Raw genomic sequence first — 18,680 nt, forward strand, 5'->3', positions numbered from 1 at the left:
TCTTTCACCTGTCCAGTTCTTTCATATCAATACAGATAGATTCAGCTCTCTGGGTAGAGGTGCAGGATCCTAATTTGATCCCCCTGTTGCAGGAGAACTGTCTTGCAATGCAGGAAATATAATACTTTAAGTTTATTTGAGGTTTAAAAAGGTTTCTGAAGTTTGTAATTTCCACTTTGAAATTTTAGACTTAATCTTCCCTTACGAAAAATGTATCAAGCCCTACAAAAATGTACATTAATTATAATCCTCATAATAATTCACATTTCCTGTCTCTGCAGGATTATTTTCCTGCTAACTGGCTCAAATTAAAATAATCTGTAGGTAGGCCAACTGGAAGTGAGTCTCAGCTGCAGTACACTTTATTTCCACAGAGTAGCAGTGCATCTCTATGAGAGGAGCTGAGGTAGTTTTCAATAGGCAACAGATGGAAACAGGGTTTTTTCCTCAGTTTTTTGTAAATTGTAAACTTATCAGTATCACTACATTCATAACAACCTAAGCACTACAAAACTTCTATTCCATCAAATAAGCCACAAATTTTTGTTTACCATATTCGGTACTCTCGCTTGGTGAGCGAAAAAAAAATGAAAAAACGCCACATGCTGCAGAAGACAGATGTTGGGCCCAGTTATCCCTCTTGCTTCGTGTCTGGTGTGACAAATAAATGATTTACTATAGCTCTCACCTTGGGCCAATCAGTGTAACTTTGTAAATGCCGGATCTCTATGGCAAGACGCATCATTTCCCCAAGTTTGTTCAAAATTGGGCCAGTGCTGTCTGAGAAATCGTGTGTGACTAATGTACGAACTGACAGACAGAGACTGATCCACAGTTCCCTCACCGATTTCATCATGGGGAACAATAATAACAAGAGGAATAAATACACAATGAGTAACTATATACATTAGGTACCAGTACCGAGTCCATGTGCAAGGGTGCTAGGTAATTGAGGTAGATACAGTTGAAGTCAGAAGTTTACATACACCTTAGCCAAATACATTTAAACTCAGTTTTTTACAATTCCTGACATTTAATCCTAGTAAAAATTCCTTGTCTTAGGTCAGTTAGTATCGTCACTTTATTTTAAGAATGTGAAGTGTCAGAATAATAGTAGAGAGAATGAGTTATTTCAGCTTTTATTTCTTTCATCACATTCCCAGTGGGTCAGAAGTTTACATACACTCAATTAGTATTTGGCAGCATTGCCTTTAAATTGTTTAACTTGGGTCAAACGTTTCGGGTAGCCTTCCACAAGCTTCCCACAATAAGTAGGGTGAATTTTGGCCCATTCTTCCTGACAGAGCTGGTGTAACTGAGTCAGGTTTGTAGGCCTCCTAGCGCACACTCGCTTTTTCAGTTCTGCCCACAAATGTTCTATAGGATAGAGGTCAGGGCTTTGTGATGGCCACTCCAATACCTTGACTTTGTTGTCCTTAAGCCATTTTGCCACAACTTTGGAAGTTTTCTTGGGGTCAATGTCCATTTGGAAGACCCATTTGCGATCAAGCTTTAACTTCCTGACTGATGTCTTGAGATGTTGCTTCAATATATCCAGATAATGTTCCTTCCTCCTCATGATGCCATCTATATTGTGAAGTGCACCAGTCCCCCCTGCAGCAAAGCACCCCCACAACATGATGCTGCCACCCTCGTGCTTCACGGTTGGGATGGTGTTCTTCGGCTTGCAAGCATCCCCCTTTTTCCTCCAAACATAACAATGGTCATTATGGCTAAACAGTTCTATTTTTGTTTCATCAGACCAGAGGACATTTCTCCAAAAAGTACGATCTTTGTCCCCATGTGTAGTTGCAAACCGTAGTCTGGCTTTTTTTATGGCGGTTTTGGAGCAGTGGCATCTTCCTTGTTGAGTGGCCTTTCAGGTTATGTCGATATAGGACTCGTTTTACTGTGGATATATATACTTTTGTACCAGTTTCCTCCAGCATCTTCACAAGGTCCTTTGCTGTTGTTCTGGGATTGATTTGCACTCTTTGCACCAAAGTACATTAATCTCTAGGAGACAGAACACGTGTCCTTCCTGAGCGGTATGACGGCTGCGTGTTCCCATGGTGTTTATACTTGCGTACTATTGTTTGTATAGATGAACGTGGTACCTTCAGGTGTTTGGAAATTTCTCCCAATGATGAACCAGATTTGTGGAGGTCTACAATTTTTTTCTGAGGTGTTGGCTGATTTCTTTTGTTTTCCCCATGATGTCAAGCAAAGAAGCACTGAGTTTGAAGGTAGGCCTTGAAATACATCCACAGGTGCACATCCAATTGACTCAAATTATGTCAATTAGCCTATCAGAAGCTTCTAAAGCCATGACATCATTTTCTGGAATTATCCAAGCTATTTAAAGGCACAGTCAATTTAGTGTATGTAAACTTCTGACCCACTGGAATTGTGATACAGTTGTTGGAAAAATGACTTGCGTCATGCACAAAGTAGATATCCTAACCGACTTGCCAAAACTATAGTTTTTAACAAGAAATTTGTGGAGTGGTTGAAAAACAAGTTTTAATGACTCCAACCTAAGTGTATGTTAACTTCCGACTTCACTTGTATGTGTGACTAGGCAACATAATAGATATTAAACAGTAGCAGCAGCGTATGTGGTGAGTCAATAGAGTTAGTTAAAAAAGGGTCAATGCAGATAATCAGGGTAGCTATTTGGTTAACTACTTAGCAGTCTTATGGATTAGGGGTAGAAACTGTTCAAGGTCCTGTTGGTTCCAGACTTGGTGCATGATAGCAATTGCCGTGCGGTAGCAGAGAGAACATTCTATGAGTTGGGTGGCTGGAGTCTCTGACAATTTTTAGGGTCTTCCATTGACACCGCCTGGTATAGAGGTCCTGGATGGCACGGAGCTCGACCCCAGTGATGTACTGGGCCGTACGCACTACCCTCTGTAGCACCTTGTGCTCGAATGCCAAGCAGTTGCCATACCTAGCGGTGATGCAGCCAGTCAAGATGCTGTCACTGGTGCAGCTGTAGAGCTTTTTGAGGATCTGAGGGCCAATGCCAAATCTTTTTTGCCTCCTGAGGGGGAGGGGGAAGAGGCGTTGTTGTGCCTTCTTCACGACTGTGTTGGTGTGTGTGGACCACTTTTTGATCACGTGATGACATTCTATTTACTCTAAACATGCTAAATTCTCAGAGGAAATCGTCAGACAATGCGGACCATTGTGCGGCTGGCTGGTGAGGCTGCTGGCAATCTGAAGTACCAGGGCCAGAGAGTGCACATCTATGCGGATGTCTCTGCTGAACTGATGAAAAACCGGGCATCGTTCAACAAAGTGCGTACCCACCTGCGGGATACAAAAGTGAGATTATGGGCTGCTATTTCCCTGCAGGCTGATTGTGACTTTCCGGGACATCACACTATCTTTCAGAGACTCCAGAGACACCAAGAATCACTATGGTATTCAAACCAATTCTTGGCCCAATTAGCAACAGCTCCGTCCATCTCCCATCTGATAATTTGGACAGTAGCCTAGCTCCACTTCCAGTCTAATGGAAATATGTATTTTATTTTTGGGTGCTCTCATTTGTGGGTTATGCAGCCTCTTAAGATTCAAGTAGGCCTAGGCTACAGCCAGTGGCGACCCGTCATTCAGGGCAGAATGGGCTGAGCCTGTTATTGCATGTTATTTTGGAATTAATACGTGCCACATATCAGTTTGCAAATAATGTAAAAAAAAAGATTGAGTTAATAAAGCTGCATACAAACAGCCTAGCTCTGTGCTTTCTGTGGTGGAGGGGCAGTCAGCGGAAAATACAGACCAAAATACAGACCATCTCTAGTTGCACCGTGATTGGCTCAGTGTTCTGTCACTCATGGGGACATTGCCTCACCACAAAATCTACAGGGAGAGCTATAAAGTTTAAGCCCCCTTGGGTGCTGCCATAGATTTACATTTAGAAGTGTCCACCCAAGAAGGCCCAAGGTCATTGGCCACAGATAAAACTAACGTATCGGTGCTCATCGGCCATTTGGACATAAACATAACACAACAAGTACGAAATCGCAAATTCAACAATGAGTGGTTTGGAAGGAATCTGTGGCTAACTGCAAGCATTGCAAAGCAATCACTGTTTTGCTTCCCCTGCTATTCAGTGGAGAGGGTGTGTGGTCCAAGTCTGTGTTTAATTGGTCTATTTTCCACGTTTAAAAGGATAAACATTCACACGCAACCCCATGGGCCAGAAAAGGTTGAAAACATTGGCCATGCTGTCAATCCAGCATGCCTTCTTGGGTGTTCACAACAACTGGAAACTCAGAACAGGGAAATCTCAGACTTCAGGGAGTCCAAGACAGCTGGGAACTTGGGAAGAAATGTGCTCCGACTGGGAATATACATTTTGAACGATCATCCAACTCGGATTTCCTAGTCGGGAACTCGGGCGTCTTTCTAGAGCTCCGACCTGAAGATCACTGATGTCGTGATTCGACCTTGTTTTTTACAGAGTTCCCAGTTCTCTTGAAAGCCCCATAAATCCAGAGAATGCCAGACTTAGATGATCAAGTTTCATGACAAAATTTGGCCACAAGAAGGAATGCTGCACCACCTTCCTGTACTAGTGAGTACAGCACAATGGTGAGTCCAAAAATGTCTTGTATGCTGCTGCATAAATTATGTAATATGCCAGGAAGATATGTATACTGTAGCTAAGAAAGTAATACTAACTATATGTTGTGTAGTATGCTGTTAGTAGCCCATGTGCCTCACCCTAATAATTTGGTCCCTTTCCCCCTCATAACTTAGCCTACTGTTCTAACTTGGTGGTGCACATGTAGCATATAGCCTGTTTAGAGAAATTGCAATCATCGAATATTGTAAGAGCTTTCATTGTCTGCTTATATGCCTCCTTTATATGTCCTACAGTTCTGACTTGGTGTACAGGGAGAATACTGTAAGAACAGTCCATGTTCTGAATTCTGTCGCCGTACATTTCAAAAGTGCTGAACAAATAGTTATGTTGACTATGTTAGTCTTAGCTGCGCTGTTAGGCAGGTGTAGCGGTGGTAAGGATTCACTCCAAGGTGTTAAAAAGAAAGCTCTGCTGTTGGGACAGCTTTATGTAGGCCCTAACAGTTTGTGGGCACCATTTATCACATTATAGTGCAATTCATGTATTGTTTAGTGTTGTGTTGTGTTGTGTTGTGTAGTGGCTTTGCTGTCATACAGCTAAAAAAAAATTGTTTGCCCAACCAAGATTTACGTGCTAAAATCGCCACTGGCTGTTCGGCCGAAATGCTTCACAGATGCTTTTTCTTTTGTTGTATTAGCTAATTAGGCTAATGACCTATCAGACGATAGATCTAATTATTCTGTAGATTCAATCTGAGCCGACTGTCTCTTGCCAGGGCCAAATGATCAACAAGCTATTTCTATTTTTGGTTGCTATTATTATCATTTTTGGGGGCCATAATGGACAATCAATTCTCTGGTTATGGACATTGGTTATGGACATTGTGCCGCTCTGTGGAATCAAGCAGAGCAGACCACTCCGACTTGTTCTAATTGACTGAGATTTGGTCTAATAATTGAGACTTGTTGTGTTTGAACGGATGATCTGCCAAGAGTGAAATCATTTTGTTTTGTTTGGAGCCCTGTTAAGTATATGGTTATAACAATTGAAATAATCTAGGCCTATACAATATCTAGTAGCGTTTCACTTTTGCTAATTGGCCGTTATACAAATGGGGAGGGAGTGAACTGGGAAAGTAAATTGACAATTTTCCCTTGGCGAGTTTAAAAAAATATTTAATTAAGGCGCTTCTCATTGGGACGCTTCGTAAGAACACTGACATGAATGAACATCTCAAGCAGGCAGCCTAAGATCAGCATTTGTGCATAATGTTTTTGTATTCGCTAATAATATAGCACTTAAATAAAATAAAAATGTTTTTATTTAGTCTGCTAATTTCTTTACTAATTCATGTTTTACATTAGGAGACGGATGCTAAGCACCTGCAATTGTGAGTGGGGGGGGACACTTTTTCCCCTCATGTCTTGCTTGTTATATGTGCTTATTGTGTTATGTTGTCTTGTGTTGTTATTTGGTTTGTCTTTCCTGTTTTTATAAAGTCACTCCTAAGATGATTATGAATTTGAAAATGAAATGCTCAAATACAGCTTTGTGAGCCATAATGTCAATGGTTTGGATAGCACTTTGAAAAATACAAACATATGGTGTTATTTGAATAAAAAAAGAGTAGACATAGCTTTTCTACAAGAGACTCATCTCTTACCACCTGCTCATGAGCAACTTTGATCTGGATGGGTTGACAAAGTGACAAAGTTTTCTATTCCTCTTTTACATCCGACACTAGAGGAGTTGCCATCCTGATTAGACAAAATATGTATTTTTTCCTCAGAATAAATTAAGTCTGAGGTCATCTTACTAAACTGCTACTTCCCTAATCATGATGACCCCAAGTGTGTGGGGGGGGATTTTATTTGTATTTTGGATGCCAAATTTGATAAATCATCGACTAATATCCAATCATTGTCCAATATGTCTATTGTACTTGTCCATAACACTCAAGATTTGGGACTTCAAGAAGTATGGAGCACAACATCCTAATGAAAGGGTATTTTTTATTCTAATGTACACAAATCCTATTCAACAATGCATTTGTTCTTTGTTCCATAAAACATTTTCTCCGAGATTTCAAATTTTGTTTATTATCCTAGAATTCTATCTGACCACTCTGTCCTGTTTTTTACAATTGAATTTGACGGACCTCCTGTGACACCAAAGTCTTGGAGATTCAAAATATCACTACTAGTAAATCATGAATTTATTGATTATGTTCATTTGAAGTGCACAGGAACACAGCAGTATGCCTTGAAAGGTCTGGGATACCATGAAAGCGTACTTTAAAGTGAACAACATAGCATTTGCTTCTTCTCTAAAAAGGAAAACAAAAGATGAATTGAAATATATTGAAAAGGAGATAAAACACTTGGAGAATCTGCATTCAGTTACTAAAGAATCTATCACACTTCGCCAACTAGAGAATTAAAATATGAGATACAACACCTTGAAATACTCACTCTACAGAACTATCTATTTTAAAAACAAAACAAAGATATGTAGAACAAGGTGAAATGGCTGGCAAGTTACTGGCTTGGCAAATAAAGAAAGAGAGAAACAGAAGAAAGGATGGCTGTAACGTCTGCTTCCAACTCACACTCTCAATCACGTAGATCCCCTGTATGTCATTATCACACACTATTTAGTTCAGTTCTTTGCATCCCATCATTGTGAGGTATTGTTTGTTTTGTGACACACTTCTATTCAGAGCTCAGTTTTTTTTTTAACTGTAATTTAATCCTCCCGTGAATGATAGTTTTGGCCTGCCTCACTAACGACGCCTTTTGCCTATTCCCTGCCTGTACTTTAGCCTATCGGATTTCCTGTTATCAACCTATTGCCTGATCTATATCAAGACTGCTTCAAGGACAGCTTTTTTCCATCTACGTAACATTGCAAAAATCAGAAACTTTCTGTCCAAAAATGACGCAGAAAAATTAATCCATGCTTTTGTTACTTCTAGGCTCGACTACTGCAATGCTCTACTTTCCGGCTACCCGGATAAAGCACTAAACAAGCTTCAGTTAGTGCTAAATACGGCTGCTAGAATCCTGACTAGAACCAAAAAATTTGATCATATTACTCCAGTGCTAGCCTCCCTACACTGGCTTCCTGTTAAGGCAAGGGCTGATTTCAAGGTTTTACTGCTAACCTACAAAGCATTACATGGGCTTGCTCCTACCTATCTTTCCGATTTGGTCCTGCCGTACATACCTACACGTACGCTACGGTCACAAGACGCAGGCCTCCTAATTGTCCCTAGAATTTCTAAGCAAACGGCTGGAGGTAGGGCTTTCTCCTATAGAGCTCCATTTTTATGGAATGGTCTGCCTACCCATGTGAGAGACGCAGACTCAGTCTCAACCTTTAAGTCTTTACTGAAGACTTATCTCTTCAGTAGGTCCTATGATTAAGTATAGTCTGGCCCAGGAGTGTGAAGGTGAACGGAAAGGCTGGAGCAACGAACCGCCCTTGCTGTCTCTGCCTTGTCGGTTCCCCTCTTCCCACTGGGATTCTCAGCCTCTAACCCTTTTACAGGGGCTGAGTCACTGACTTACTGGTGTTCTTCCATGCCGTCCATGGGAGGGGTGCGTCACTTGAGTAGGTTGAGCCACTGACGTGGTCTTCCTGTCTGGGTTGGCGCCCCCCCCTTGGGTTGTGCCGTGGCGGACATCTTTGTGGGCTATACTCGGCCTTGTCTTCGGACGGTAAGTTGGTGGTTGTAGATATCCCTCTAGTGGTGTGGGGGCTGTGCTTTGGCAAAGTGGGTGGGGTTATATCCTGCCTGTTTGGCCCTGTCCGGGGGTATCATCGGATGGGGCCACAGTGTCTTCTGATCCCTCCTGTCTCAGCCTCCAGTATTTATGCTGCAGTAGTTTATGTGTCGGGGGGCTAGGGTCAGTCTGTTACATCTGGAGTATTCTCTTGTCTTATCCGGTGTCCTGTGTGAATGTAAATATGCTCTCTCTAATTCTCTCTTTCTCTCTTTCTTTCTTTCTCTCGGAGGACCTGAGCCCTAGGACCATGCCTCAGGACTACCTGGCATGATGACTCCTTGCTGTCCCCAGTCCACCTGGCCATGCTGCTGCTCCAGTTTCAACTGTTCTGCCTGCGGCTACGGAACCCTGACCTGTTCACCGGACGTGCTTGTTGCACCCTCGACAATTACTATGATTATTATTATTTGACCATGCTGGTCATTTACGAACATTTTAACATCTTGACCATGTTCTGTTATAATATCCACCCGGCACAGCCAGAAGAGGACTGGCCACCCCTCATAGCCTGGTTCCTCTCTAGGTTTCTTCCTAGGTTTTTGGCCTTTCTCAGGAGTTTTTCCTAGGGAGTTTTTCCCAGCCACCGTGCTTCTTTCACATGCATTGCTTGCTGTTTGGGGTTTTAGGCTGGGTTTCTGTACAGCACTTTGAGATTTCAGCTGATGTACGAAGGGCTATATAAATAGATTTGATTTGATTTGATTTGATCTCCCGGATGACGTTACTAGCCTTTTCCCTGCCTGTACTCTTGCCTTTTTGCACCCCCTGTGTACAGTTGTGGCCAAAAGTTTTGAGAATGACACAAATATTAATTTTCACAAAGTCTGCTGCCTCAGTTTGTATGATGGCAATTTGCATATACTCCAGAATGTTGTGAAGAGTGATCAGATGAATTGCAATTAATTTCAAAGTCCCTCTTTGCCATGCAAATGAACTGAATCCCCAAAAAACATTTCCACTGCATTTCAGCCCTGCCACAAAAGGACCAGCTGACATCATGTCAGTGATTCTCTCGTTAACACAGGTGTGAGTGCTGACGAGGACAAGGCTGGAGATCACTCTGTCATGCTGATTGACTTTGAATAACAGACTGGAAGCTTCAAAACGAGGGTGGTGCTTGGAATCATTGTTCTTCCTCTGTTAACCATGGTTACCTGCAAGGGAACACGTGCCGTCATCATTGCTTTGCACAAAAAGGGCTTCACAGGCAAGGATATTGCTGCCAGTGAGATTGCACCTAAATCAATAATTTATCGGATCATCAAGAACTTCAAGGAGAGCGGTTCAATTGTTGTGAAGAAGGCTTCAGGGCGCCCAATAAAGTCCAGCAAGCGCCAGGACCATCTCCTAAAATTGATTCAGCTGCAGGATTGGGTCACCACCAGTACAGAGCTTGCTCAAGAATGGCAGCAGGCAGGTGTGAGTGCATCTGCACGCACAGTGAGGCGAAGACTTTTGGAGGATGGCCTGGTGTCAAGAAGGGCAGCAAAGAACCCACTTCTCTCCAGGAAAAACATCAGGGACAGACTGATATTCTGCAAAAGGTACAGGGATTGGACTGCTGAGGACTGGGGTAAAGTCATTTTCTCTGATGAATCCCCTTTCCGATTGTTTGGGGCATCCGGAAAAAAGCTTGTCCGGAGAAGACAAGGTGAGCTCTACCATCAGTCCTGTCTCATGCCAACAGTAAAGCATCCTGAGACCATTCATGTGTGGGGTTGCTTCTCAGCCAAAGGAATGGGCTCACTCACAATTTTGCCTAAGAACACAGCCATGAATAAAGAATGGTACCAACACATCCTCTGAGAGCAACTTCTCCCAACCATCCAGGAACAGTTTGGTGACAGACAATGCCTTTTCCAGCATGATGGAGCACCTTGCCATAAGGCAAAAAGTGATAACTAAGTGGCTCGGGGAACAAAACATCGATATTTTGGGTCCATGGCCAGGAAACTCCCCAGACCTTAATCCCATTGAGAACTTGTGGTCAATCCTCAAGAGGCGGGTGGACAAACAAAAACCCACAAATTCTGACAAACTCCAAGCATTGATTATGCAAGAATGGGCTGCCATCAGTCAGGATGTGGCCCAGAAGTTAATTGACAGCATGCCAGGGCAGATTGCAGAGGTCTTGAAAAAGAAGGGTCAACACTGCAAATATTGACTCTTTGCATCAACTTCATGTAATTGTCAATAAAAGCCTTTGACACTTATGAAATGCTTGTAATTATACTTCAGTATTCCATAGTAACATCTGATACAAATATCTAAAGACACTGAAGCAGCAAACTTTGTGGAAATTAATATTTGTGTTATTCTCAAAACTTTTCGCCATGACTGTATGACCTTCTGCCTGCCCCCGGACCCAGCTACCTGCCTCCTCCTGTGGGCCTTTACAAATTCATACAAATAATCATAAATAATATGGATTTTAAACATTTATGTACATATGTGTCTTATATTGGTTGAAAGCTTACATTCTTGTTAATCTAACTGCACTGACCGATTTACAGTAGCTATTACAGCGAAAACATGCCATGTGATTGTTTGAGGACGGCGCCCCAAATCAAAATATTTTTCCACTAGCACAGGTTTCATACATTCACAAATAACAATTAAATATTCACTTACTTTTTGAAAATCTTCCTCAGATTGTTCATCCACAGGGTCCCAGCTATAACATGTTGTGTCGTTTTGTTATATAAAATCCTTTATATCCCAAAAAGTCAGTTTAGTTGGCGCCATCAATTTGAGTAATCCACTCGTTCAACTTGCAGAGAAAGGAATCCGAACATCTACCCCTAAACTTTGTTTCAACAAGTCAAAATACATTTCCAGTTGCTCCTCAGATACCCTAAAATGTAATCAAACTAGAATATTTCTTATGGAAAGAAGTATGTTCAATAGGAAACTGATTTTAGCAGGTGCGTCCTGTCTTCATGGCGCGCGCAAACACGAATTTCCAAGACTGTGTCCTTCTGCTAAAACTGATATTTCTTATTTGTTTTTGAAGTTACAAGCCTAAAAACTTGAACATAGACTGCTGACACCCCGTGGAAGCAATAGGAATAATTTTCAATATGCCCTTTCTTTTGAATTTATAAGAGGTTGGTCTCAAAAAAAAGAATTCAGGTTGGTTTTTCTTTGGATTTTCTCCTACCATATCTATTGTGTTATATTCTCCTACATTATTTTAACATTTCTACAAACTTCAAAGTGTTTTCTTTCCAATGGTACCAATTATATGCATATCCTGGCTTCAGGGCCTGAGCTACAGGCAGTTTACTTTGGGCATGTCATTCAGACAGGAAGTGGAGAAAAAAGGGGCCTAGCCCTAAAGAAGCAAGGCTAAATTTAGATCATGACATTACTACTGAGGAGCAATCAGATGCTATGGGTTCCCTCCAAAATGGAAAAGCATTGGGATTAGATTGATTACCTATAGAATTCTATAGGCAATTATCTGAGTGGTTGATGCCTCTTTTTCTCCCTATGATCAAGGTCTGTCTGGGGTAAAAAAACAGCTTCCTCATACTTTACATTTTGCAGCTATAACTTTACTGAAAAAATAAAGATTAAGATCATACATTGTGCTCCTCCCATAGACCAGTCACTTTTATGTTGATTATAAATTGATTGCTAAAATATGAACTCTGCGCCTACCGTCACATCCACACAGACCAAACTGGTTTTCTGCAGGGTCATCTCTCCTCGGATAATTTCAGTCTATTTTAAGTTAAGTCTTTCTTTTTCATGCTAATGATCTTAAGACCCCAAATGTTGTAGTGTCCCTTGATGCTGAAAAAGCATTTGAGAGTGGAATGGAATTACCTTATGTCTGTATTGTCAAGGTTTCATTTTGATCCAATATTTATCTCATGGATTCAAAATCTTTATAATTCACCAATGGCAGTACTGTAGTTAAAAACAACACCCAATATTCAACCCCCTTCCTGTTGTCTCGAGGGACAAGGCAAGGCTGTCTGGCCAGTGCAGGTCTTTTTGCTATGGTCATAGAACCCCTTGACGCCATGTTTAGAGCACATGACCAAATTAAAGGAATTACAATTGGAAAAGAATGCTAATGATGTCTTGCTATATCTCCAAGACCCCTCATACTAAATCCAGTCCTCCTGTCATTGCTTGAAGAGTTTGGTAAACTATCTGATTACAAAGCCAATTGTTCCAAGACAGATATTGTGTGTATATCTACCTTCAACCCCAAACCTTTACAAGACCAATTCAAATGGAAATGGTCCTTGATGTATACCCATATACGGTCTGATATACCACAGATTTCAGTCAATTGATTATAAACTGGGTAGTTCGAACCCTGAATGCTGATTGGCTGACAGCCGTGGTATATCAGGCCATGGGTGTGAAAAAACATTTATTTTTACTGCTCTAATTATGTTGGTAACCAGTCTACAATAAGGCACCTTATGGTTTGTGGTATATAGCCAATATATCACATCTAAGGGCTGTATTCAGGCACTCCGCGTTGCGCTGTGCATAAGAACAGCCCTTAGCCGTGGTATACTGGCCATATATAACAACCCCTCAAGCTTTATTGCTTAATCAAATCCTCTGTTCTCATCGAGCTCATTCATGAACATGTTCATATTTGAAGATGGCAAAAAGGCCAGTCTCATGACTGACATGGAGTACAGGGGGTGGATTAACTAAAGAGACTGGTACCCAGGGTAACTGCCTTCCATTTTTGAAGGCATTTATTTTCATTGTTAGAGAGGCCACTTGAGTATCTGGTCAATGTCAAGGATAATCTGTAGTCACACACTAACACATTTCAGTTATCTCAATTCGCCCAAGGGGGGCGCTACATCATTCGTTGGGGATTACATGTTTACTGTTGCCTTGTTTTTCTATTATTTATTTTTCTTTCTCTCTGCATTGTTGGGAAGGGCCATAAGTAGGCTAAGCATTTCCCTTTAGTTTACTTGTTGTTTACAAAGCATGTGACAAATAAAATGTGATTTGTACAACTTGAGTCATTTCAGATTTTATTTCAAAACCAATATGTTGTTTGAAGACTAATATATATGGCATGTAAATTAAACTAAACAAAAACAATTCAGATTCCTATACGTTATTATAGTTTGATGCACTAGGAATTTCTTCTCATATTTCCCTCTGCAGTTGAATGGAGCTATTTGATAGCTTACAGTAAATAATGGGTTAGTTAAATGTGGACAAAATGTATGGAATGCTGAGGGTAAAGTGTAGCACAAGCGCGGGACTTTTGGCGCGATGTTTCAGCGCTCCATGGGAGGACTGTCGCGCCAAATCGCTCTCAACAGGTTATGGATTACGTTTGGGGTCGGAACAACAACAGCCTTTAGGAAAGACGAACGAGATGGCCAAGTGTTGTTGATTTTGTGGATATTTTTGTATTCCGATATTTAACCTTAAAGGGGCAATAATCAATTTAAACTACAAGAAAGCGTTATCCCCGCCTCTGTTTCGGTAAAAAGCTTGGGCTGAGAAATGAAACCACTCTCTTTTAACCACGTTTTGAGGCTATATAGTGTTTGTTAACATTTACTTTGTTTACCAACATTGGAGTAAAACAAGCTTATATTTTTGGTTCTGAGGGGCTACTACAGTTGAACTGAACTCACGAGGCATGTATAAATTATATACTTTAAGAATCCATGGGTAGGCCTATATATCATTTATAAGTCCAGAAATTGATATAGCAACTTCAGATTCCCCCCTTTAACATAGGCTAGCCTACTGTGGATATAATTATGCGTATGCTACATTAATTCCGAGGTTGAATATGCAGTTCAGCGCGCTCCTCATATCCCCATGAACAGCCGTGTCTGACAAGCCAAGTGAAACCTGGAGAGAAAGGAACCAACCAATCAGAGACTTCCAAGACGTTTAAAGGGCTTGTGGGCAGTCTCTCCACCTTTATTATGAGCGTCCAAAAACCTTCCAGCACCCAGTCTTTTTCATGTGTCATTCCGTAAAGCAACTGGCCGGGAATTAAATAATTAGGATTAGGCAAAAACGACTGAAATGGATGAAATAATCTGATGGATTTTTAAATGAACGGCTGGATGCTACTTTGGTGAGCCTTCCCCCTCTACTCTTGTTGCGCAGAGGATAGTGCTTCGCTGGAGTCCTTTGAGAATAGAGCACAGGGACAGATCGACAGACGGTTGCAACAGGTGCAAACTGTTCCCGAGCATCATCGCTGACCTGTCACTGAGGTAAGGATACAGGCTATCTGCTGTACTATGATCGTTTTTATTACATTTTCGAATCACATTTTGACACGTTGGCATGTTGAGCCAAATAGTCCATTTTTTATGGTGTGTTTTTAATACTGTAATGGGGGTAGTGGATCAAATTCGAATTTGTATATGTTTTTCAATATTTGTTTTGTGCAGGACATCTCATTGAACAGTCCTACAAAATTGTCACATTTTTGCGGGTGACCGTCTCGTGCGTCACGCTCAGAATGCCTGTCCTGATGAGTCCGGAGATCGCCTCCAAGTTTAAGGAGAAATGGCTGGAATTACAGCCGGAGAACCAGGACACCGCAGCCGGGTCAGTGCACCTGGACGACAGCCTGACCAGCCTCCACTGGCTTCAGAACTTCTCCATCCTCGGCACTAACTCGGAAAGATCCACCGGCACCGGCTCCGGTTGCCCCTCACAGCACCTGGTCTCCTACCACCAGCGCCTGTACCCCCCTGGCACCGACTCCCCGTCTAGCCCTCCAGCCGGGGACACGGCCGCTACCGGGATGCCTCTCTGCCTCGGGAGCCCTGTTACCTCTGGCAGTAACTCCAACGACGCGCGTTTGGTGAATTATCCACACCACCAAACCACAACCTACCCTCACCTCAACCACCACATCACGCAGATCATCCCACCAGAGGAGATTGACTTTAAAACGAACCCCAAAGTCAAACCGCCTTATTCCTATGCCTCTCTCATCTGTATGGCCATGCAGGCCAGCAAGAAGCCCAAGGTGACTCTTTCCACCATCTATAACTGGATCACAGACAACTTCTGCTACTACAGACATGCTGAGCCCAGCTGGCAGGTAAATGACCCGGCTCTCCTCTGTCTCTCTATTATTGATTAGCTAAATGGTGACAGGGAGAGAAGAGAGAGGGAGAAGGGGGAGCAGAATGGTTTGCAACATGCATATTAAACCTGTTGTTTTGTTGTAAGAATATGAATGCACTTATACAACATACATTTAAAACACATTTATACTATTATTTCTCATAATCATCCAGTCTAACAGTAAGTTATACTGTATTCTATTATGTATGACAGCTTGACTAGCCTAGTCATGTTCATTTTGATTTACATTTCAAATCACAGAACATCTCTGCAATTTCTACCCTCCAAGAAATCTCTGTCAGGCTTCTTTCTCAGGGGGCCAGGCACAAGTGCTATACTGCTCCAGGGAGGTGTGTGTGTGTGTGTGTGTGTGTGTGTGTGTGTGTGTGTGTGTGTGTGTGTGTGTGTGTGTGTGTGTGTGTGTGTGTGTGTGTGTGTGTGTGTGTGTGTGTGTGTGTGTGTGTGTGTGTGTGTGTGTGTGTGTGTGTGTGTGTGTGTGTGTGTGTGTGTGTGTGTGTGTGGATCCCTGTGAGAGCTCCCTTAGCAGCCAAGCACGGCCGATCATGTTTGAAATGCACAGAACTCTACACTAGAAAGCCTCATTAGGTGCATTTGCTTTCCTACACAAACAACAACAATACCTCCTCCGCCTCTCCCTTAAATGCCTTTCTCTATCTCTTTCTCCCTCTCTCTGTTTGACACGCACACCATTCATACGTTATATTAAATTAGATACACATTTAACATGGATTTAACACATTTGTTTCTTCTCCCCTCACCCTCTCAGAACTCTATCCGCCATAACCTCTCGCTCAACAAGTGCTTCATGAAAGTTCCGCGGCAGAAGGATGAACCAGGGAAAGGAGGCTTCTGGCAGATCGACCCTCAGTACGCTGACATGTTCGTCAACGGAGTCTTCAAGAGAAGGAGAATGTCCTCCAGCCACTACAACACCCACAGGCAGAGCAAACTCCTACACAACCAGGAAACTGGCTACCACAGAGCCACTCAGCGGGACCAAGATGGCTACCACTACCAAGGAGCTGGAGCCGGCAACAAGCGTAAACAACCTTCTCCAAGGCAAAACAGCAAGATGGAGCGGACACCCAAATCCCCACTGTTAGCCATGGAGGCACACAGCGCAGATGTAGTTCTGAGGGGAGACTTTGACCTTGCATCTGTGTTTGACGATGTCCTCAGTGGAAACTGCAGTACATTCGAAGATCTGGACATCAACACTGCTCTGAGCTCCCTGGGTTGCGAGCTGGATCTGACCCTGCAGGAGAGGCACTCTGTCGGGCTGGGGAGGTGGTGTGGAGAGGGGGACAACCAAACCCAGAACCAGACCCATGACTCTTACGGTTACATGGAGCTGAGTGGCTCAGTGGGATGTAATAGTAGTAACATAGGGAACCTTTACATTCAACAGCAGCAGCTGAACCAGGATCAGTTGTTACAGACCCACCTGCACCAGTTTGAGGAGGTGACTCTGTTCCCAGAGCAGCAGGAGGTGCACCCCTGGGAGGAGATGAAGGAGGAAGTGCAGGCCATCCCTCAGACTCTGGATCAGGGCTTTGGGCTGTGTGAAGGATTCTTCTCAGAGATACAACCCTGGGACAGGGCTGAGGCCTACCTGTGACAGACCAACCACTGTTGAACCACTGCTTACGCCAGCCCTTAACCAAGGCCCTAGCCACGACTTCCTTACAGTAAATGCTGGGACAGGGGATTCAGGAGACTGCTGGTCATTCGTGTCCTGTCCATGCAGTTCCTTCAGACTATGGTTAAAGACTGTGTTGTTGTGGTTTGAAGGAGCATGTTGTATTTGTTTCACTTGACAATGAAACACTATTGGTCTTACCCTCTGCTATGTGCTCCACACTCCAAACAAATATGCACTCTATTGGCTTGTGGGGCAGACCTACATACAGACCACTATTTTTCTACATTAGCATAATGAAATCTTATATACATAAAATGTATTTTTTTCTTGTTTGTTTTTGCATTATGTTTTTGAGAGATCTATGCTGTATGTTTATGACTTTATGAATATCTATGTTTCTGGTTTGATCGCTGACTAGAGAAGTCAATGAAGTCAAATGCAGTACTTAGTGTTGTGTCATAGTCAAACCTATTGATCCAATTTCAATGTGTTTTTCAAGTAATCAATTTAATATATATATATATATATATCGATTAGAGTCTATGATAAGAGCCTAGATGGCCGTGTGTCTTGAGTCATGGGCTATGGCAAAGCAGAAATGAACTGAAATGCCTCAATCAGAATACCCAAGCATATGCACTTTGAGTGACAACATGTATGTTTGAGGATAGAAAATATTTCTGCTGTGCATCAGAATGCTATTTGCCCTTGTTCCATAAAACATGCAATGACACAGATTCAGCGTGCACACACCATCATTTGACAGCAACACCACAGCCTTAGTAGGCACTGACGGTTTTGGTCAAGTTTTCCATTATTCTGCCAATCTTGCATTTGATTGAACTCTGTTAATGAGTCTGTTCAGGATATACTGAGGAAATCTGAATTCTCTCACTGGGTGATTGGCTTCCATTTTGTGAAAAATTATTACTGATTTTTGATTGATTACGTCAAACTACGATAAATATACAAATGAACGACAATGGACTGTTTTTGAAAGGACGATTCATTTAAAATGGTATGTTGTTTGGGAGAACGGATGAACCAATGAAAAGGCTTGTGCTCGTGAAAGGTTTGAATTTCTTGAGTCAATTGTGAAGATCAGATCAACCTTTATACAATGTCTTCAATGTCATTCTGTTGTTTTTATTTCTACTCTTAGAAGTTGTTAAAAATGCAATCATGCCTCAATGCAATAAATGTTGACAATTTAGATGTTTTATCTCATTCGTTTGCCATATTGCATGTGAAAGTCAAAGATGCAATCCATTGGTCAGTAAGGGTGAAGAACAGCTTGTTCACAGATGAGAAGATACAGAATACCTCATTCTTGGTCAGGCCCAGACTAGCCTGGTCTCTCAGAATTGCAACATCACATTGAACAAATACCTATTACTCTGTTGGGTGTCTGCCAGTATCGTTGGTCGATGTGATCTGGCCAGGATCAGTGCTAGGTTAGGTGATGAGCTGGTGAATAGAGGTTGTACAGGAGCATTATGTACAGGTGGAAAGTTTATAGAATATA

The 18,680-nt window shown here is 42.2% G+C and overlaps 1 protein-coding gene across 1 annotated transcript; it reads left to right on the forward strand.

Annotated features, from left to right (window-relative positions):
- The first annotated feature begins 14,343 nt into the window (after window positions 1-14,343).
- foxj1b (forkhead box J1b) lies at window positions 14,344-18,368 on the forward strand. The gene is made up of 3 exons (XM_029764899.1): window positions 14,344-14,624; window positions 14,805-15,466; window positions 16,280-18,368. Exons 2-3 carry the CDS (start codon window positions 14,876-14,878, stop codon window positions 17,129-17,131), a joined length of 1,443 nt encoding a protein of 480 aa, XP_029620759.1. The 5' UTR covers window positions 14,344-14,624; window positions 14,805-14,875; the 3' UTR covers window positions 17,132-18,368.
- Window positions 18,369-18,680: the final 312 nt, after the last annotated feature.

Source organism: Salmo trutta, chromosome 10 (assembly GCF_901001165.1).
Source record: "Salmo trutta chromosome 10, fSalTru1.1, whole genome shotgun sequence".
In the NCBI taxonomy this organism is placed as follows: domain Eukaryota; kingdom Metazoa; phylum Chordata; class Actinopteri; order Salmoniformes; family Salmonidae; genus Salmo; species Salmo trutta.